Raw genomic sequence first — 17793 nt, 5'->3', positions numbered from 1 at the left:
GAAAGTTTTTGCGAATTCTGAAACTACAATGTTCATAGATGAGAAAAATCAAAAAAAAAAAAAAAAAAAAAAACAAAAAAAATCGCCGGAGCGCTTTTTAAATAAATCGCGATTTAAGTTGACATTTTTAGAGGTTTTTTTAGGTTTTCACTATTTTGCTTGGAAACCGCAAGTTCTATCGAAATAGGCCTAAAGAAAATATTGTAGCTATAAAAATTCTCTACAATATTGACCTTTATTATACTTTCGTAAGTTTTACCGTTATTGAGATATAGAAGTTCAAATCGGGACAATGCATTGACTGTATCGTCTCCTTATAAAACAAGGCCATGACTGCAATTTCCCAACTTAATCTTATATATCTCAAAAATGGTACAACCTAGAAAAAATTACGAAAACCTATCTTATAGAGAATTTTCACAGCTATAAGATTTTCTGTAGTCCCATTTCGATAAGGCTTAGCGTTTTTAAGCTAATCGTGAAAACGTAACAAAAAAACCTGAAAATGTGACCTGAACTTCTATATCTCAAACACGGTAAATCTTACGGAAACATCATAAAGGACAATCTTGTTGGGAATTGTTGCAGCTACAAAATTTTCTTTAGCCCCATTTCGATAGGACTTGCGGTTTCCACGCTAAATCGCGAAAACCTGAAAATGTCAACTTGAATCGCGTTTTATCTAAAAATCCCTACACCTATTTTTTCTTGTTTATGGATTTTTCTCACCTACGGACATTGCTGCAATGTCTGCAAAAACTTCGCAGGGGTAAGCGGTTTTCACTTAAAGTTAGTTAAGGCGCACCATGTATGACTTTGTTTTATAAGGTAGCGATAGAGTCAATGCATTGTCCCAATTTGAACTTTCATATCTCAATAGCGGTAAAATCTACGAAATTATCATAAAGGTCAATCTTGTAGAGAATCTTCAAAGCTACAACATCTTCTTTAGTCCTATTTCGATAGCGCCTAAGGTTTCCAAGCAAAATCGTGAAAACCTAAAAATGTGAACTCGAGTTTTAATTAAAAAGCGCTAAGGCGATTTTTTGGTCTTTTGATTTTTCTCATCTTTGAACATTGTAGTTTCAGAATCCGCAAAAATTTCCCAGGTGTAAGCACTTTCCGTTTAAAGTTGCTTCAAGAGCACCGTGATATTTGTATTATTTTTACTCCAGGTCAAGTTCATAGATATAAGACCTTCCAAATTCAATGAAACACCCAACTAAAAAGTACCTGTGATTTCACTAGAGGCCTACTCTAGGCAAAGTGTAATTACATATCCATTTTTCACCGCCACTCTTGCCAATCTAACCTAACCTTCCCTCGTTAAGATCGGTCTACACCCATGACTATGATTTTTCCTTTCAAAGGCAGCACTCTTCTGTGAAATTTTATGCCCAATGGCATAACTTTTTCACATGTTACTGGGAATTGTGTTTGTTTACGCTCAACTGAAAATTTTCTTCTCAATAATAGGAAGTAGTTTTTACCAAGAACATTTACCAGTTATTATTTTTTTAACTTTTTTCATTTATTTGAGACTAACCTTTTCTCCAAAACCAATTTTTCTCTAAATATAACCTTTCACAGAATCCTCCCCCATGCATTCCTTTCAATAAAAGTTGAACACGATAACAAATCACCCACATTAGTTCATAAGAATTATATGTAATAATCGTAGCAATAATATTCTTGTGATGACTGACGTTTTATTGCCCACGCAGAAATTTTTTCTATAATTGCAAAGATAGATAACCCATATTTGTGCAGATTTTGCCATTTTCCATTTATACTTTTTCTCCTTACTGATTGACATCTCTTTCATTTAATTGCTTTCGTTTTTATTTTTACCATAATTTCACTTTTTCTTCTTCTTCGTTTTTTACATTACAGAAAAGCCACACGCCAAGTTGTGGATGCCTGGTTGGTTTCACATGCAACCTCTGCCGGTAATGACACATCCAATACATCACCCACACATCCGAATGGACAAAATTGCTCATCACGTGGTGGTTCAGGAGCCACAACGCCAGTTAGGTAAGTTGTATAAAATTAAGGCATGTGGTCTTATGTTATTTAAAAAAATATGTAGTGGGTGTAACGAATATTTGCAGATTTGCATTAAATTGAGCATTGGTTAAAATATATTCTTCAAATTCCCACTATTTAAAACATATTCTACTGCTCTCAATGTAATATTCTTAATATTAGGGATATAACAAAAAAAATAACACGCCAGTACCATATCGACACCTCCAAATAATAGTATGCTAAGTCTGAAAAGTGAGTTTTGCAGGAGAAGCTCTCAAAGTTTACAGTTTTCTTTGACCTTCACTACTATTCTGAGTAAACATTTGCTTATAACTTCTGTTCGGATTGACCGATCATTACCAAAATTTGACAGAATTTAAGTTAAAGGACGTAAAATGTAAAAATGTAAAGAACTTGAAAACATGCTAAGTCGACTTAGCATACTATTGTTTGGAGGCGTCGATATGAAGAATATTGTCCTGATAAGGAAAACACGTTTTTAGGTCGATTTGTGGAAAAAAGCTCTAACACCGAAGGAGATTTCTAAAGTAGTTTTTATATTTTTTCTTTATGCAAAATATGATTTTACAATAATATTTTATTTAAGATAAAATATCACCAAGTGGCGATAATTATATATTGGAACAATGTTCAAATGTAGAATGGTTTGACATTAAAGATTACATTCAATTTCAAAAAATAAAATCGACGCCAGAGAGGCCACTCCCATAGCGAATCTAGTCGCACAAATTGGTGGTTGTGTGCGTTCGAATCGTCGAATGTTGTAGTAGTGAAAACCCCCTACAAAATTTACTTAGTCCCATTTTGATAGGACTTGCCGCTCCAAGCTAAATCCTGGAAGCCTAATATAAACCTAAAAATGTGAACTTTGACCCCGAATTATTTAAAAGTCCCTAAAGCAATTTGTTCTTGTTTTTGGAATTTTCTACGAACACTACATCTACGAACACTACTGTTTCAGAATCCGCAGAAACTTCTCAGGTGTAGGCGGTTTTCATTTAAAGTTAGTTAAGACACACCGTGCATGATATTGTTTTATAATGGGGGGGAAGTCCGTGCATTGTTCCAATTTGAACTTCTATATCCCGAGGAAAAGGTCAATATTGTAGAGAATTTTTACTGCTACAACATTTTATTTGGTCCCATTACGATAGGACTTGCGGTTTCTAAGGAAAATCGTGAAAACCTAAAAACCCTAAAAATGTGAACTTTTGAAAATTCCTCCGAAGATTTTTTTTTGTTTTTCTCATCTATAAACATTTTAGTTTCAAAATCCGCAAAAACTTCCCATGTGTAAGCACCTTTCATTTAAAGTTAGTTTAGGCACACCCTGTTTATTTATAAACGATATTTTGCATAATGACAAAATAAAAGAAACAACTGCAATGGAAGGTTGAAATGCAAAGAGCTCAAGGGGTCTTCTATTGCCTTCCGAAGACTTCAAGAGGTTTTGTGTTGTCTATAGATGACTTCCAGAGGTCATGTGTTCTCTATAGATGACCTTAAGAGAACATCTGTTGTCTATAGATGACCTCAAAAGGTCTTCTGTTGCCTATAGAAAATTCCAGAAGGCCCTCTATACCTTTTTCAGATGTAATTCGAATTATTTTAATTGTAATTCGAGAATTTTATTTGTAATTCGTAACATTTCATTTGCAATTCGAATTATTCCATTTGTAATTCGAATTGTTCCATTTGTAATTCGAATTGTTCCATTTATAATTCGAATTATTCCATCTGTAATTCGAATTACTTTATTTGAAATTCGAATTATTCCATTTGTAATTCAAATCGTTTTATTTGTAAATTGAAATAAAATAATTCGAAATTCAAATAAAATAAAATAATTCGAATTTCAAATTCAATAATTCGAATTACAAATGGAAGAATTCGAAATACAAATAGAATAATTCGAATTTCGAATGAAATAATTCGAATTTCAAATTGAATAATTCGAATTACAGATAGAATAATTCGAATTACAAATTTAACTGTCGAATTACAAATGAAATGTTACGAATTACACCTAAAATCTTTCGAATTACATCTGAAAAAGGTTTAGTGTGTATATAAGACCTTAAGAGATATTCTGTTGTCTTCGGAAAACCTCTAGAAGCCTACTTTTGTCTGTCGAAGACCTCAAAAAGTCTTCTGTTATCTTTAGATGATCTAAAAAGGCCTTTTAGCCCTTTTAGCGGATACACCATCACTCATTCTTATGACATGACCTATGACCATTTCCAGCAGGATGATGAATGAAAAGATCACACGACAGGCCGTCTCCTTGTCTGAAATCTCTTTTGCTAAGAGGTTCTTTCCTATTTTAACTCGGTCCGAGTATCAGATAATGCCATCTTACAAAGCCAAATGAGCTTTGGGGGTATATCAAAGGTAAATATCTGGTCAATGGTGGATTTGCCAGGTCTAAAGCCGCACTGATAGGGTCCCATTATTTCATTGACCGTAGGCTTTAGTCGCTCACACAATATGCCAGATACTATATTATATGCAATGGGGAGCAGACTTATGGCCCTGTAATTGGAACACACAATTCAATCTCCCTTCTTTTGGACTGGACATAGGACGCTCACGTTCCAATCGTCGGTTACGCGTTCGTCCTGCCAGATGGTGCTAACTAGCTGATGCATACTCCTTATCAGCGTGTCGCCTCCGGATTTGAACAGCTCGGCTGGTAGGCCATCGGCTCCAGCACCCTTATTATTCTTCAGCCGGTTTATTGCTGTCTTTACCACATCTTGGCCGGGCAGTATACATTCAATACCATCTTCTGGGATTGGATCTGTGGTATTTTCGTCGTCTTCGCTGCTATTGGATACCAACAGTTTTGAAAAATGTTCCTTCCATATCCTGTGTACACTATCTGTATCAGTCACCAAATTACTTTGTTTGTGTCTACAGGAGGATGTGCCTGTACCAAAGCCACCAGTTTAATGCTTCACTCTTTGGTAGAATTTTCGGTCTTCATTCTGACTCCTGTACATCTCGATTTGTTCACACTCCCGCTTTTCCACCTCTCTCTTTTTCCTGCGGAAAAGACGTTTCTCCTCTCTCCTTTTCTCCCGATACCGCTCGCGTGCTTTACGGGTCGCACGACACCCCTATTCATACCATGGATTCTTTGGTGGAGGTATTCATGTATGGATTTTGCGGCATGGAGTGAGCAATACTTTGCCATTGTGCTGATATGTTATAGGGACGAGGAGTGCTTTCATTAAGCAATTGGACCAGTTGAGGGGAATATGCTGTGGCAATATGTTGTGCTTGCAGCTTACCGATGTCCAACTTCCGTCTTGTGTCTGTTCGTGCTTTATTTGCAACGTTTAGACGGGTACGTACATTTGTAGCAACAACGTTGTGGTCCGAGTTTATGTTTGCTCCTCGGAACGATCGTACATCAAACACGCTCGATGAATGTCTTCCATCTATCACAACGTGATCAATTTGATTTATTGTCCTTTGATCTGGAGACAGCCAGGTGCCCTTATGAATATCGAGATGCTCAAATCTGGTACTGCTAACTACGATGTTTTTTGCCGCTGCGAAGTCTATCAGCCTCATTCCATTGTCAGATGTTTCACTGTGAAGACTGAATTTCCCGAATGTTGTAGCAAGTCTTTCATTCACTGGGGTGAAGCTGGAGAACAGATCTTTTAACTTTCGACAAACTACAAATCCGCATCCAAACTCATGTTTTGTGCCATGGCAGCTATTAATATGTGTGGGGTCTAAAACCTGTTTTTCAATGAAGATAATGATGATGATGAGGGTGATGACTTTTTACAACCTCGTATCCCTGTAGCCCATTTTGATTATTTTTTGTTTAACATTAAATAAAATCTTACATATAAGATGATTCGATACATAAACACCTCATGCACAAATTGATTTTATAAAAATAAAAAAATACTTGAAAGTGGTTTGCTCGGGACCACTTTCAAAATTCAAATTTAATAAAAGTCATTCAGTGCAACAGGAACAAATAAAAAAACAATAAATAATCATCCTAATATTATCAACTTATATCAGCTGAGCTTCTTTTGAGGACGTTTTTGAAACATAAATATACGACATAGACTTTGACATATTTAAGCAATTTCAGGTTATTATACGTTTTGTATATTGTTTATCACAGGAGGATTAGCTGTATTTAATGCTGTAGGTTTTTAGAGGTAACTAATTAATTTTTCAAATATGCTTCGGTGAAAAACATACAACAAACAACATTATAGTTTGTAGTTAATTTGTTTTATATTGTCATAGTAACAACAACACATACGGGGTTTACTACCACATCAAGCCAATTAAGGATCAGCAAAACTACACACGCACATTAGCTAACCTCATAGAGAATTTTCTATTTGTGTTTTTCGTTGTAATGCTGGCAATTAAAATTCGGAATCTATGTGTTGTTACACATGCATATCTATTTGTTTTATCAAAGCCAAAAAAAATCTTTCAATTCCGTTAATTTAGTTGTTTGCTTATCCTGAACAAAAAACACGAAACGGAAACAACAGCCATGAATATTTATAATACAGTAAATTTGAACACTGGTTTTTAGTTGGTTGATTTGTTGGTTCCACTTTAACACACTTCCCTTTATTTCCGGGAACTCCTTTTTAGAACTCACATTTCTAAAACACTCACACTCTGGCGTCACTCTTTTAGATTGGTTTGTGAGTGTGTGCAAATGTGAAAGTTGGCTTGCGGCATTTAAGTGCGAATGTATGCTGTGGCTTTATTGGCCAATGAAAATGAAACATAAACAAAATATATGTATGTGAGAGTAACACATATGTACGTTTGTGGTTGTGTAAATGTTTGAATGAGATGTGTTTTATTTTTATTGTAGTGGGGGGTATATGTTTAAGGAAAAGAAGGAACCGGGGATAGTTAATTTGAATCGATATCAATGGCTATAAAAGTCTTTAAGTTTTAAAAAGGAAGCCTTCAATTCTCTTTGAAATGCCCTACATTTAGCTTCTACATGTTAATCAGATCAATATGATCATCCGTGTTATCCTTGTCTATTCAGGTGACAAACAAATCGCTGAATCTAAATATGGTAACGGCATACACCCTTATTATGTTATCGAGTATTTCCTTAAATATCCATAATTTCGGATGCATTTTAGTATTGATGCATTTTAGCCATTAAATATGAATTCTTTGTCACACTCACTTTTCACCAAAAATCATCATACCACCCCCATTCCTTTACTTCCCATTTGAAAACATTTTAGTGTTCTATAAACATTGTAGTTAGTTTCCATTATGTTTAGCAACAATTGTTGGTCTAATCATTTTCATTGCTGTGTTGTTATATTAAGTTGTTGTGGTTTTGGACCACAACCATGTTACTATTTTTGGTCATCGGTATATAAAAAACCACAAAAACCTCCACAAAACAACAGCAAGTAAAACCAATTTACTTCCATTGGAAAACAAATCTTCGGAAACGTACATTTCAAAAACTCCTTCTATTGTCAGAAACATATTCACCATTTGTTGGACAATAGAAATATTGCACAATAAGTCCTTGATGTCTTGTTTACAAAGGATGTTCAGATATCCGGCCATAACATGTATGGCCGATGGTGTTGATGATGATGACGATGGCTCAATTGTGTGTGTGTGTATTTTCATTCATTAGATAGTCTTTCGGCATTGATATTGAGAAATGAATTTCTGTCTTCTAAATTGAATTTCTGGTTTGTTTTTGTTTTTTGAATCTTTGTTTAGAAATGTTATTGGATTGTATTATGATTGGCCTGCTATGCATTAGGAAATTTGTGTATTTTACCGAAACATGAATGTCGGCCTGAATGAGGTTGATTAGAATGGCATATCATTTGTCTTGTGGTTATGAACGGAAATCGATAAGTATACAAAAAAGACAACTTAGAAAATTTGATGAAAGTGGCTGTTTATTGAATTTTTATTCTAAATAAACAATACCGTATACTATGAGGAGATTCGTAAATAGCATTTTTGCAGGTGATAAAAACGTTTTACATGCACTCGTAATGTAAATTTTAGGAGTTTGGGCTGGTGGATTTTCTGAACATTTAGGCCTAATTATCCATTATACAATAGTTCAGAAATCGATTGCTAAAACCCCATTTTTTATAGTACCCGTTTGGTATTTTTTATGTGGGATCCGAAAGAAATCAAAAAATTAGATCAAAATATTGGATTGTGTGTGTTCTATAAAATACGTAATTTTTGCAAATTTCTGGAGAAAAAAGGTAATTTCTCGGAAACTATTTCATATATTGTGGTCAATGCTTTTTAGTTAGGTAGATAGGAATGTTGCCTTAAAGAAACGTTTTGATAAATTACCGTAACGTTTACACCAATTCAAGTGGTTTAGAAGTTTTTGGGAACAACATGTAACAAGGTTTGGTATTCGCAGAAATATGCCCGAGAGTATTTTCTTTCAGCCTACATCAGGGGCGAGCTTCTTTGCTTTTTTGTATAGTGAGGGCGCCCACTGAGTTGTTTTTGCATTTGCTTCTCTCCCTCACGTACAGTGTAAGTGTACATAAACAAACGATGAATATCATGTGGTTGTTGTTTTTTTCACTCATGCATAGGCATATGCTTTAGTATTGATGGAAATATTGTGGTCGACACTGGCCTACATACACTTTTGTACCCGTACCGATCCGTCCATTTAACACTTTTTTTTAATTTATTGAAAAAAAAAAATGTAAATGGGTAAAAATGTTTTTCCATACTTTCAAATACTAATTACAGTTTTTTTTTTACACAAATGCACATCACGGTGCTCTTGAACCAACTTTAAATTAAAGGAGCTTACACCTGGGAAGTTTTTGCGGATTCTGAAAATATAATGTTCATAGATGATGAAAATAAAAAAAATCACAGGAGCGCTTTTTATTATGTCTGTGCCTTTGTATGTAACATGCATACGGAAACGAGATAGACCCATAGTTCCTTCTAGGCATATACATAGAATCACTTTCTGAGTCGATTTATGCATGTCCGTCCGTCCGTTCGCAACGTACAGGTCGCATTTATTGTTCGATTTGGCTGAAAATTGGGGAAGATCATTTTTTAGCCTAATGAAGAACGCTATTGCTTTCGGTGAAAATCGGTTCAGATTTGGTTATAGCTCCCATATATATTTTCAGCCGATTTCACGTATTTGCTGCACCAAACACGCTATATACATATGTCCGATTTCGATGAAATTTGGAATATGTGACTGAATTCGGCCTAGAAATAAATATGCCAAATTATATCGAAATCGGTTCAGATTTATATTATATTTTACATGTTCACAGTGGTGTAGGTTATATAGTCCGCCCGTCCAACTCTGATCCTTTCCTTACTGGTTTTTACATGGGATTTGATAGTAATAATATTGAAACTAATGGCGTGGCGTACTCCTAAAGATGACAATTTTTCACCATCTTGGAAAATACGTAATTTTTGCAAATTTCTGGAGAAAGAAATGGTAATTTCTCGGAAACTATTCTCTTTCAGCCTACATACACTTTTTTATCCGCCCCGTTGCGTCCGTTTAACACTTTTTTTATTTATTGATATCACATGGGTAAAAGTGTTTTTCCATACTGTATCAAATATGAATTACATTTTTACACAAATGCACATTTGTTTAATTATGTGTTTTTATATGAGTTATATAAGTTTAAAAATTTTATATCAATTTTTAATTTAAAAAAAAATATTGAACTAAAAAAAATATGTAAAATTTTCTTCCAAATTGTTGTTTGTTTTATTTATAGTTTATTTATTGGGGTTTGACCGATTTTAAATAATAGAAAGATGAAAAAAAGCACAAAGAGTTTGATAAAAAAATAGTAAAAAAACTCAACATTTAATTTTGACTTTTAATTCCTCTGTAACTACTGGACCGAATTTAAAGTATTTTGATTCACCTTACGATAGCTACCAACCAGGAATCTCAATAAAAATGTCCAGACTGTACTTAAGCAAAAATTGTAAACTTTTGTGATGGAGGAACCGGATGGAATTGTCCAATATAAACATCTTCGAACTTGATTTAAGTTTGAGAGAAATAGTACCACCAGCCATTTTTGTTTGTCTTACTCACTTAAGCGGGGTACACACGAGCAGTTTTGACTGTCAGTTTTGCTCAAATAATCGGTTGTTTGCCAGTATGGCCGTTCACTTTTGTCAGTCATCAGGCAACCACAAAATATTTTGTGGTTGCTGGACGGTTTGACAGTTGTCGATAATTCAGAAAAAACCGACAGTCAAAACTGATCTTGTGTACCTCGCTTTAGATGACTTTTATACTATACGGAATCGATTTTTCTATTAACCTAAGAACTTAGAATAGATTTCCAAACTTCAACTGCGTATTATTTTTTCAGGAATACCAAACTCAGGCATGGTATGGAACACCTTTGATCTTACTGGGCTGTCGAATAAGGTTTTATAATCGACCTGTTTTTCAGGGGTCTTCTCTAGAGTAGGTCGAAGATTTGATCTACTGTAGATTTCCCAGGTCCAAAATCGCATGGTATGACCATTTTGTTCAATTAACGCACAAAATAATTCTGACTACACTTTATATGCGAAGGGTGGTAGACTAATTTATGCCTTTATACGTCACCAGCGCTGCCTTACTGCTGCCTTACTGTTCCTCAGCCGATTAGTTGTTGTCTTGACTTCACTTTGGCAATGTTTTAAATACACAATGCCCTCGTTTGGGATTGACTTTGGGTTATCTTCATCGCCGCCCATATTTGACAACAAAAACTGTATCATTTACCAGATTACCTTTATAATCTTTGCAGATGAATGTAAAATTTTCGGAGTTCATTCGGACTCCTGAACATCTCGAGTTTCTCACGCAAACGTTCTTCCTGCTGTTTATTTGTCCTTCTTAAAATACCGCTCTCCTCACTCCTCTTATCCTGATACTTTCAATTGGCGCTTCGTGTTGCTACTGACTGCAGGTTAGCTCGGTATTCCGCGTTCTTGTCTTCAGTACCTTTATTACACTGATTGGTACCCACTTATAAATTTTGCGGCAGTTTGACGAGAGTGGGCTATTCTTTGACACTGCGCTTTCATATTATGGAGACAACGAGTGCCATGGGTCAGTTGAGCGTGGGTCACGTGACCTTGTGTATATCGAGGTAAAATCTCCTAGAACAATCTTAATATCATGGCCAGGGTAGCGGTCATATGATCTCTCTAAGCGCTCGTTGAATATATCCTTGGTCTGTTCGTTTTTCTCTTCGGTCAGGGCATGGACGCAGATGCGACTGATGTTAAAGAACTTTGGTTTTATACAGATTGTGACAATTCTCTAATCAACCGGAGTGAATCTGGAGACCAGGTTCCCTAAATCCAACACCTAGCTCATGTTTCGTTTCATGTCAACTGTAATACAATGCATAATCATTTGTGATCTTTACGTCTATCCGATTCTATCTCACATTCTCTGAGGAGATAATTTCAGCTTTTTTACTTACCACGTACATTCGCCAGTGCGCAAACTGTGCCTACTCTGTAAAGAATCCGTACATTAGAGGCGCAAATTCGCAGATCAGGGTCCTTAAAGCCTTTGCGGTAGTCTTCAACTTTCGACGGGTTGGTTTTTCTTCTTTTTTTCATAGTTCGTTGTTTTTTGAGGAGTGAGTTACTAGCCCAACCCAAGTTATTACCTTTCTTATGGGTGAACGCATGGCACATGTTAGCTCCTCAGGTGACACCACGGGGAGGTCAGTGTTCACTTGAGATGGAAAGAGACCAAGATAATTCATGGACTTTGCATTGTTAAAGCCGGTATCTTTCATCGCCTACGTCACTCAGCCTCAATTAGTACAAACATTTTTAACTTTTGTGAGGGAGGTATCGGAAGTAGTTGTCCCATTTAGTCCATCTTTGAAGTTAATTTTGGTTTAGAGAAATTTTACGATGTGTAAAGTTTGGGCCAATATTGGCCACACCAAGATATATTTACCAGGTCACGTAAGGAGAACAACAACAACTGTATTTTGAGCGAAAATTCTACAATCTGTTAAAATGTTTGTTTTCGTTTTCATACAAATTATTCACAATAACAAAAAAATTGACAGATTGAAACCAACCACTTAGCTTGAATTTTTCTGAGAGAAGTATCCAAAGTTGTTTTCCGATATATGCCGTTGTTGTTGTTTTTGTAGCAGCATATGTACGATGCTGGGTTGGCAGCCGCTGGCCGAAACACCTTTTAGTTTCTGGTCAATCCGGTACATCCATCTGTACGTTTGGAAAACATTTCCCGATTTGCAACGTTTCGGGCAAATCGGATACTCTGTAAGATATCGTGCCCATCGGTTATTTTAATTCGCACTGGCAATGTTGCGCCGTTTTCTCAGGAAGTATGGACTTACCTCAAAAAATATGGACGCAAAATTTCAAAACGATCCGAGGCATGTTCTTAAGCTGCATTTTGGTGAACATTTCTGACATTTTGTGTTGGAGGGACCCGAGTCCATATTCGAACCTAATTTATATGTCTGCAAGAAGTATTACGATGTCCCAAATTGTAGTTATAGAATACTGTTAGAGGTCTTCTAGTTATAGAATATCATTTAATGGTCTTCTAGATATAGATGGCCGCTCAAAGGTCTTTTAGTTATAGAAAACCGCTCAAATTTATTCTAGTTATAGAGGATCGTTCAATATTAGTAATATGTAGTTATAGAAGATCGTTAAATGATCTTCTAGCTATATATGACCGTTCAAAGGTCATCCAGCTATATAAGACCGCTAAAAAGTCGTATAGTCTTGTAATTGTAATTGTTCATTTGTCTTGTAATTGTAGAAGACTGTTACAGAAGATCGTTCAATGGTCTTCTAGCTATATATGACCGTTCAAAGGTCTTCTACCCATAGAAAACCATTCAAAGGCCTCCTAGCTATAGAATACCATTCAAAGGCGTTCTAGATAGTAGTTTTGCTATATAACATCCTTCAAAGGTCTTCGATTTTTTACTTAGCGTTCAGGCTGTGTTGCATATATATGTACGGTTTCTTATTTCAATATTTCCCCAATGGATGTAGAAATTTGTTTTGTAGAAAAAAGGATTTCAGTTATATCCAAACGTACATTTAACTAAAAAAATGAAAGCACAAACAAATCTACATTTTTTACTTTCCATTTCAAAATTATCCTTTTAAGATTTCCCACAAAATGTCAACACCCCATATTTTTTGTCATCTGATAAATGAAAAAGCATTTATTTATTCAGGTCCCCATTTACAAAACTCAATTTTCTTTCAGAAAAACATAAACCAAGTACCATAATATGAGACTTATATTTGTAATGTTGTTAAATATTCTTTGTGTATCTTTAACTGGACATTGTAATCCTTTTTCATTTCCTTTTTTTGTATTCATTTCATCTTTTACTTCGTTACTCTACAAAAGATATGGCGATTTGTTTTCTGTTTCTTTTTTCAATGAAATCCATTTAATGCCCAACATTTTTATTCATTCAATTTAAACTAAATGTAGAGATGTTGTTTTTCATTGTGGCAAAAAAGATTTAGAATTTTTTTATTAATTTCTTATTCCCTTACATCCTTGTTCAGAGAGGATATATTTCATGCCGTAATATGTACAAATACCCTTTTTAAATAAAAAACGGATTTCATTTAAAAGAAATATGGGAAGGGATTAAATGAAATATATTGTAAAAAGGAAAGGAACAATATAAACTAATTAGGTCATATTTATAAAAGGTTTTTAGGGTTCTATGTTTGAACTTTGTAACACTATTTTTCAAGGAAAGTCGAAGGACCATCAAATTTAGAAGGGTGGATTCTTTAAGAATATTTTTCTAAAAGCGTGGATTTTTTAGAAATACTTTTCTAGAAGCGTGGATTTTCTAAGAATATTTTTCTAGAAGCGTAGATTTTTTAGGAATATTTTTCTAGAAGCGTGGATTTTTTAAGAATTTTTTTCTAGAATCGTGGATTTTTTAAGAATGTTTTGCTCTAAGCTGGATTTTTTTAAGAATATTTTTCTAGAAGCATGGATTTTTTAAGAATATTTTTCTAGAAGCGTGGATTTTTTAAGAATATTTTTCTAGAAGCGTGGATTTTTTTAAGAATTTTTTTCTAGAATCGTGGATTTTTTAAGAATATTTTCTAGAAGCGTGAATTTTTTAAGAACATTTTTCTAGAAGCGTGGATTTTTTAAGAACATTTTTCTAGAAGCTTGGATTTTATAAGAATATCTTTTAGAAGAGTGGAGTTTTTAAGAATATTTTTTGAAGCGTGGATTTTTTATGAATATTTTTCTAGATTTTTCTACAGGCGTAGATTTTTTAAGAATATTTTTTTGAAGCGTGGATTTTTTTTATGAATATTTTTCTAGATTTTTCTACAGGCGTTTGATTTTTTAAGAATATTTTTTTAGAAGCGTGGATTTTATAAGAATATCTTTTAGAAGCGTGGATTTTTTAAGAATATCTTTTAGAAGCGTGGATTTTTAAGAATATCTTTTAGAAGCGTGGATTTTTTAAGAATATGTTTCTATAAGAATGGATTTTTTAAGAAAAATTTCCTAGAAGCTTGAATTTTTTAAGAATATTTTCAACATTTTTTTTTAATTTGTATAGATTTTCTTGATACTGCATTATATTTGTATCATCTTATAGTATTATTTTTAAAAATATAGTATCTCATTTTTATATTCAACAAACATTGTTCTGTTGCATCCTGCACAATCACATCGTCCTTCACATTTCCAACACAATACGTTTAAATATCTTTTTATTATATTTTTATGTTACACCAAAGATTCCTTTTCAATTTCCTCTTGCATTGTGCCAACTTTCTAAAACGTTCTCCCTTTTTTCTTTTCTTCTTTTTTTTAGAAAAATATCTGCACATGAATTTGAACGTGGCGGTTTGCTAAAACCAATTGTCAACACTATCGATGGTACACCCACCTTCCTGAGTATAGGTACAACAAATGATTGTTCCATGGCCACTACCTCCGGCAATAGTACAAATAACAGTAATGGCAGTATGGGTAACAACAGCACACTTTCATCAGGTGGTGGAGGAGGCGGAGGAGGATGCGGTGGACCTGGTAATGCCAACAGTGGTGGTGGCAATGGTATCGGCGGTAGTTGTTCCAGTAGCTCCAACCAAATGAATTCTGGCCACAATAGTCATTATTATCCACAATCTGGACATCATCATCATCACCATCATAACCACTATCGGCCGCAACGTTTGTCACGCAACGAATTAAAGCAACTGGACGAAAAGGAATTAATCTTTGAACTGGTAAGGTATTGTCTAATAAGATTTTGGAAAGGGGTCAAAAGTTGATAATATAAAAATGAGAAAAAATTCGTATGTTGGCTTTTTGCCTATAGAAGGACGTTCAAAGGTCTTCCATCTAAAAAATGGCAAAAAAATCAATTTGTTCGAATACTTTTCTATTTATAGAAGATTGTAAAAGATTCTCTAGCTATAGAAGACCGTTTAAAGGTCTGCTAATTGTAGAAGGCCGTATAGGCCGTTTAAATATAGAAGACCATTTACAGGTCTTCCAACTATTATTGCAGATAGTTCAAAGACTTTCTACCTACATAAGTCTGCACAAATGTTTATACCTCTAGAAAGCCGTTAGCTGTGGAAGACGTTTCAAATGGCCTTTAGCTATAATAGACCACACAAGGTCTTTCTAGCTACAGAAGTCCGAACAAAGGACTTTATCTCTAGACGACCACTCAGATGGCTTCTAACTGTAGAAGGCGGTTCAATGCTTTTTAGTTATGGTAGACTACTTAATTACGTGACCAGGTCGATTTATAACTATTTTAATAAATCGCTGTTTCTTTCGTATAAACGAGGGGGGATTAAAATATGTTTTGGCTTTATTTGAAAGTGCTTACCGCGTACTTTATTTACAAATTTTGTTCCATATAAATATTCAAATATTTAGAACGTAGCAAGGCAAATATTATTCAATACGATGTCGTTCTTAATTATATGACCGCCACTGTATATATACCGAACATACTGTAATACATTTTATGTAACTGCATTGATCACCATAAATTCGTAAAATAAAGGCAAATAAAGAAGAAGAAGACTACTCATAGAATTTCCAGTTATAGATGGCCGTTCAATGGGCATGTAGACTCAAAAGCCTGTTGAAAAACTTTCTAGCTATAAAAGGACGTTCAATGGTTTTCTAGCTACAGAAGACCACTCAAAAGGGCTTCTAGCTATTGAATACCGTTCAATCGTCTACTAGATTGAACTCCTTGAACGGTCTCCAGGGAGCTTCTAGTTAATAGATTAGCATTTAAACGGTCTTCTAAATATAGGAGACAGGTTAAAGGTCTTGCAGTAACAAAAGGATTTTTAAGGTATTCTATGTTTAGAATATTCTCCACTGTTCTTCTAGCTACGGAAGATCGTTCTGAGGTTTCTAAGGTACAGGGCCGTTCAGTGGTCTTCTAGCTGTGGAATACCGTTCAATGGTTACTAGCTGTAGAACACCACTCAAAACCTTTTTAGCTTTAGAAAAGCTTTTAAATCTCTTGAAAGCTTTCTTCGTTTTACAAAAGACCGAGGGAGTTCTCGGACTCAATTCTGTTTCTATGAAAATGTGAAATGAAAATTTGCATAAAGGTGAGAACTGTAAAATTAAAAGATAATAAAGAAAATATTTTTCATTGAAAATTTTCATAGAACAAGAATCCAGCCCCTGGTCTTAGCCAATTCCAGAATCATTGCGATAAGTCTTTGCTCCTGCTTTCTGCGCCGAAACATCAGCGTGTCTCAAACTTCGCTGTCGAAATATGAACAACAACAAACACAACATTTAACACCACATGTTGGTACTCAGCGCCCCGGAAATGCATCGTACCTGTAATTCTATTGCAACGGTCTCACTAGCAAAGTCAGCGAAATTGTAGATTGAGTCGGAGAACATCATGATCGCCGCAATTCAGGAAACAAAGCTTACCGTCACCTGTAGCTTGCAACATTGCGATGGTTACAAAGTTTTGCGGAAGGATCGCACTTGAAGCTGCGGAGGATGACTTGCCACCCTTATACAAGTTAGCGAATTAAATTATGACAATGGGAAAATGCATCGTGAGCATATTCCCACAGTCAATTCAGAGGTAGCATGACACACCAGCCACAACAGCAGCGCCAAACAAAACGCCACTTTTAACTTCAGTAATGCCTTCACAGCTCAAACAGTAGCAACGTAACCTACCCCAAATAGGTCAACAACATAAACAAAACAACATCATCAACAAAACAATATCAACAACAGCAGCAGATTTAACAGCAACAATAAAGAAGAACAATTTAGCGTTTAAAATTAAATAGTTTGTAGGGGAAAACATAACATATTATAAATTAAATAATTTGTAATAATTAAATAAAATATTATAATCAATATAGAAAATATTAATAAGCTTGAACCTAGTGACCCATACATGGAGTTTATTTATGTGTATGTGAATAGCTGATGAATAGTTGTGCCCTGTACAGTCTTTGCTAAGGCCTTCAATGCCCATCATGAACTTTAGTATTCTGTCCTAGACAATGGCCAGAGGTGTACAGCACTGGCCGAGCAAACAGATAGCACAATGTTTTGCACTGTGAATGCCACAGTTCGCCAGATATCACCATTGTGGCACCAGTCTAATAAATGTCGTATCCTGG

General features: G+C 34.8%; 1 protein-coding gene across 21 annotated transcripts in view; it reads left to right on the top strand.

Annotated features, from left to right (window-relative positions):
• The window catches only part of Pde11 (Phosphodiesterase 11), a 346062-nt gene that overhangs the window by 243149 nt on the left and 85120 nt on the right, over nt 1-17793 (top strand). For all 21 annotated transcript variants that reach the window (XM_073969743.1, XM_073969741.1, XM_073969729.1 and 18 more), the window contains 2 exons: nt 1894-2037; nt 14967-15384. In XM_073969743.1, the coding sequence (XP_073825844.1) occupies nt 1894-2037; nt 14967-15384 (562 nt within the window). The remainder of the gene's footprint in view (nt 1-1893; nt 2038-14966; nt 15385-17793) is intronic.

The sequence above is a fragment of the Musca autumnalis genome, unplaced genomic scaffold (genome assembly GCF_047663935.1).
Source record: "Musca autumnalis isolate F117 unplaced genomic scaffold, ASM4766393v1 scaffold_2, whole genome shotgun sequence".
NCBI classification, from domain to species: Eukaryota; Metazoa; Arthropoda; class Insecta; order Diptera; family Muscidae; genus Musca; species Musca autumnalis.
This window is presented reverse-complemented; position numbering and strand designations above follow the sequence as displayed.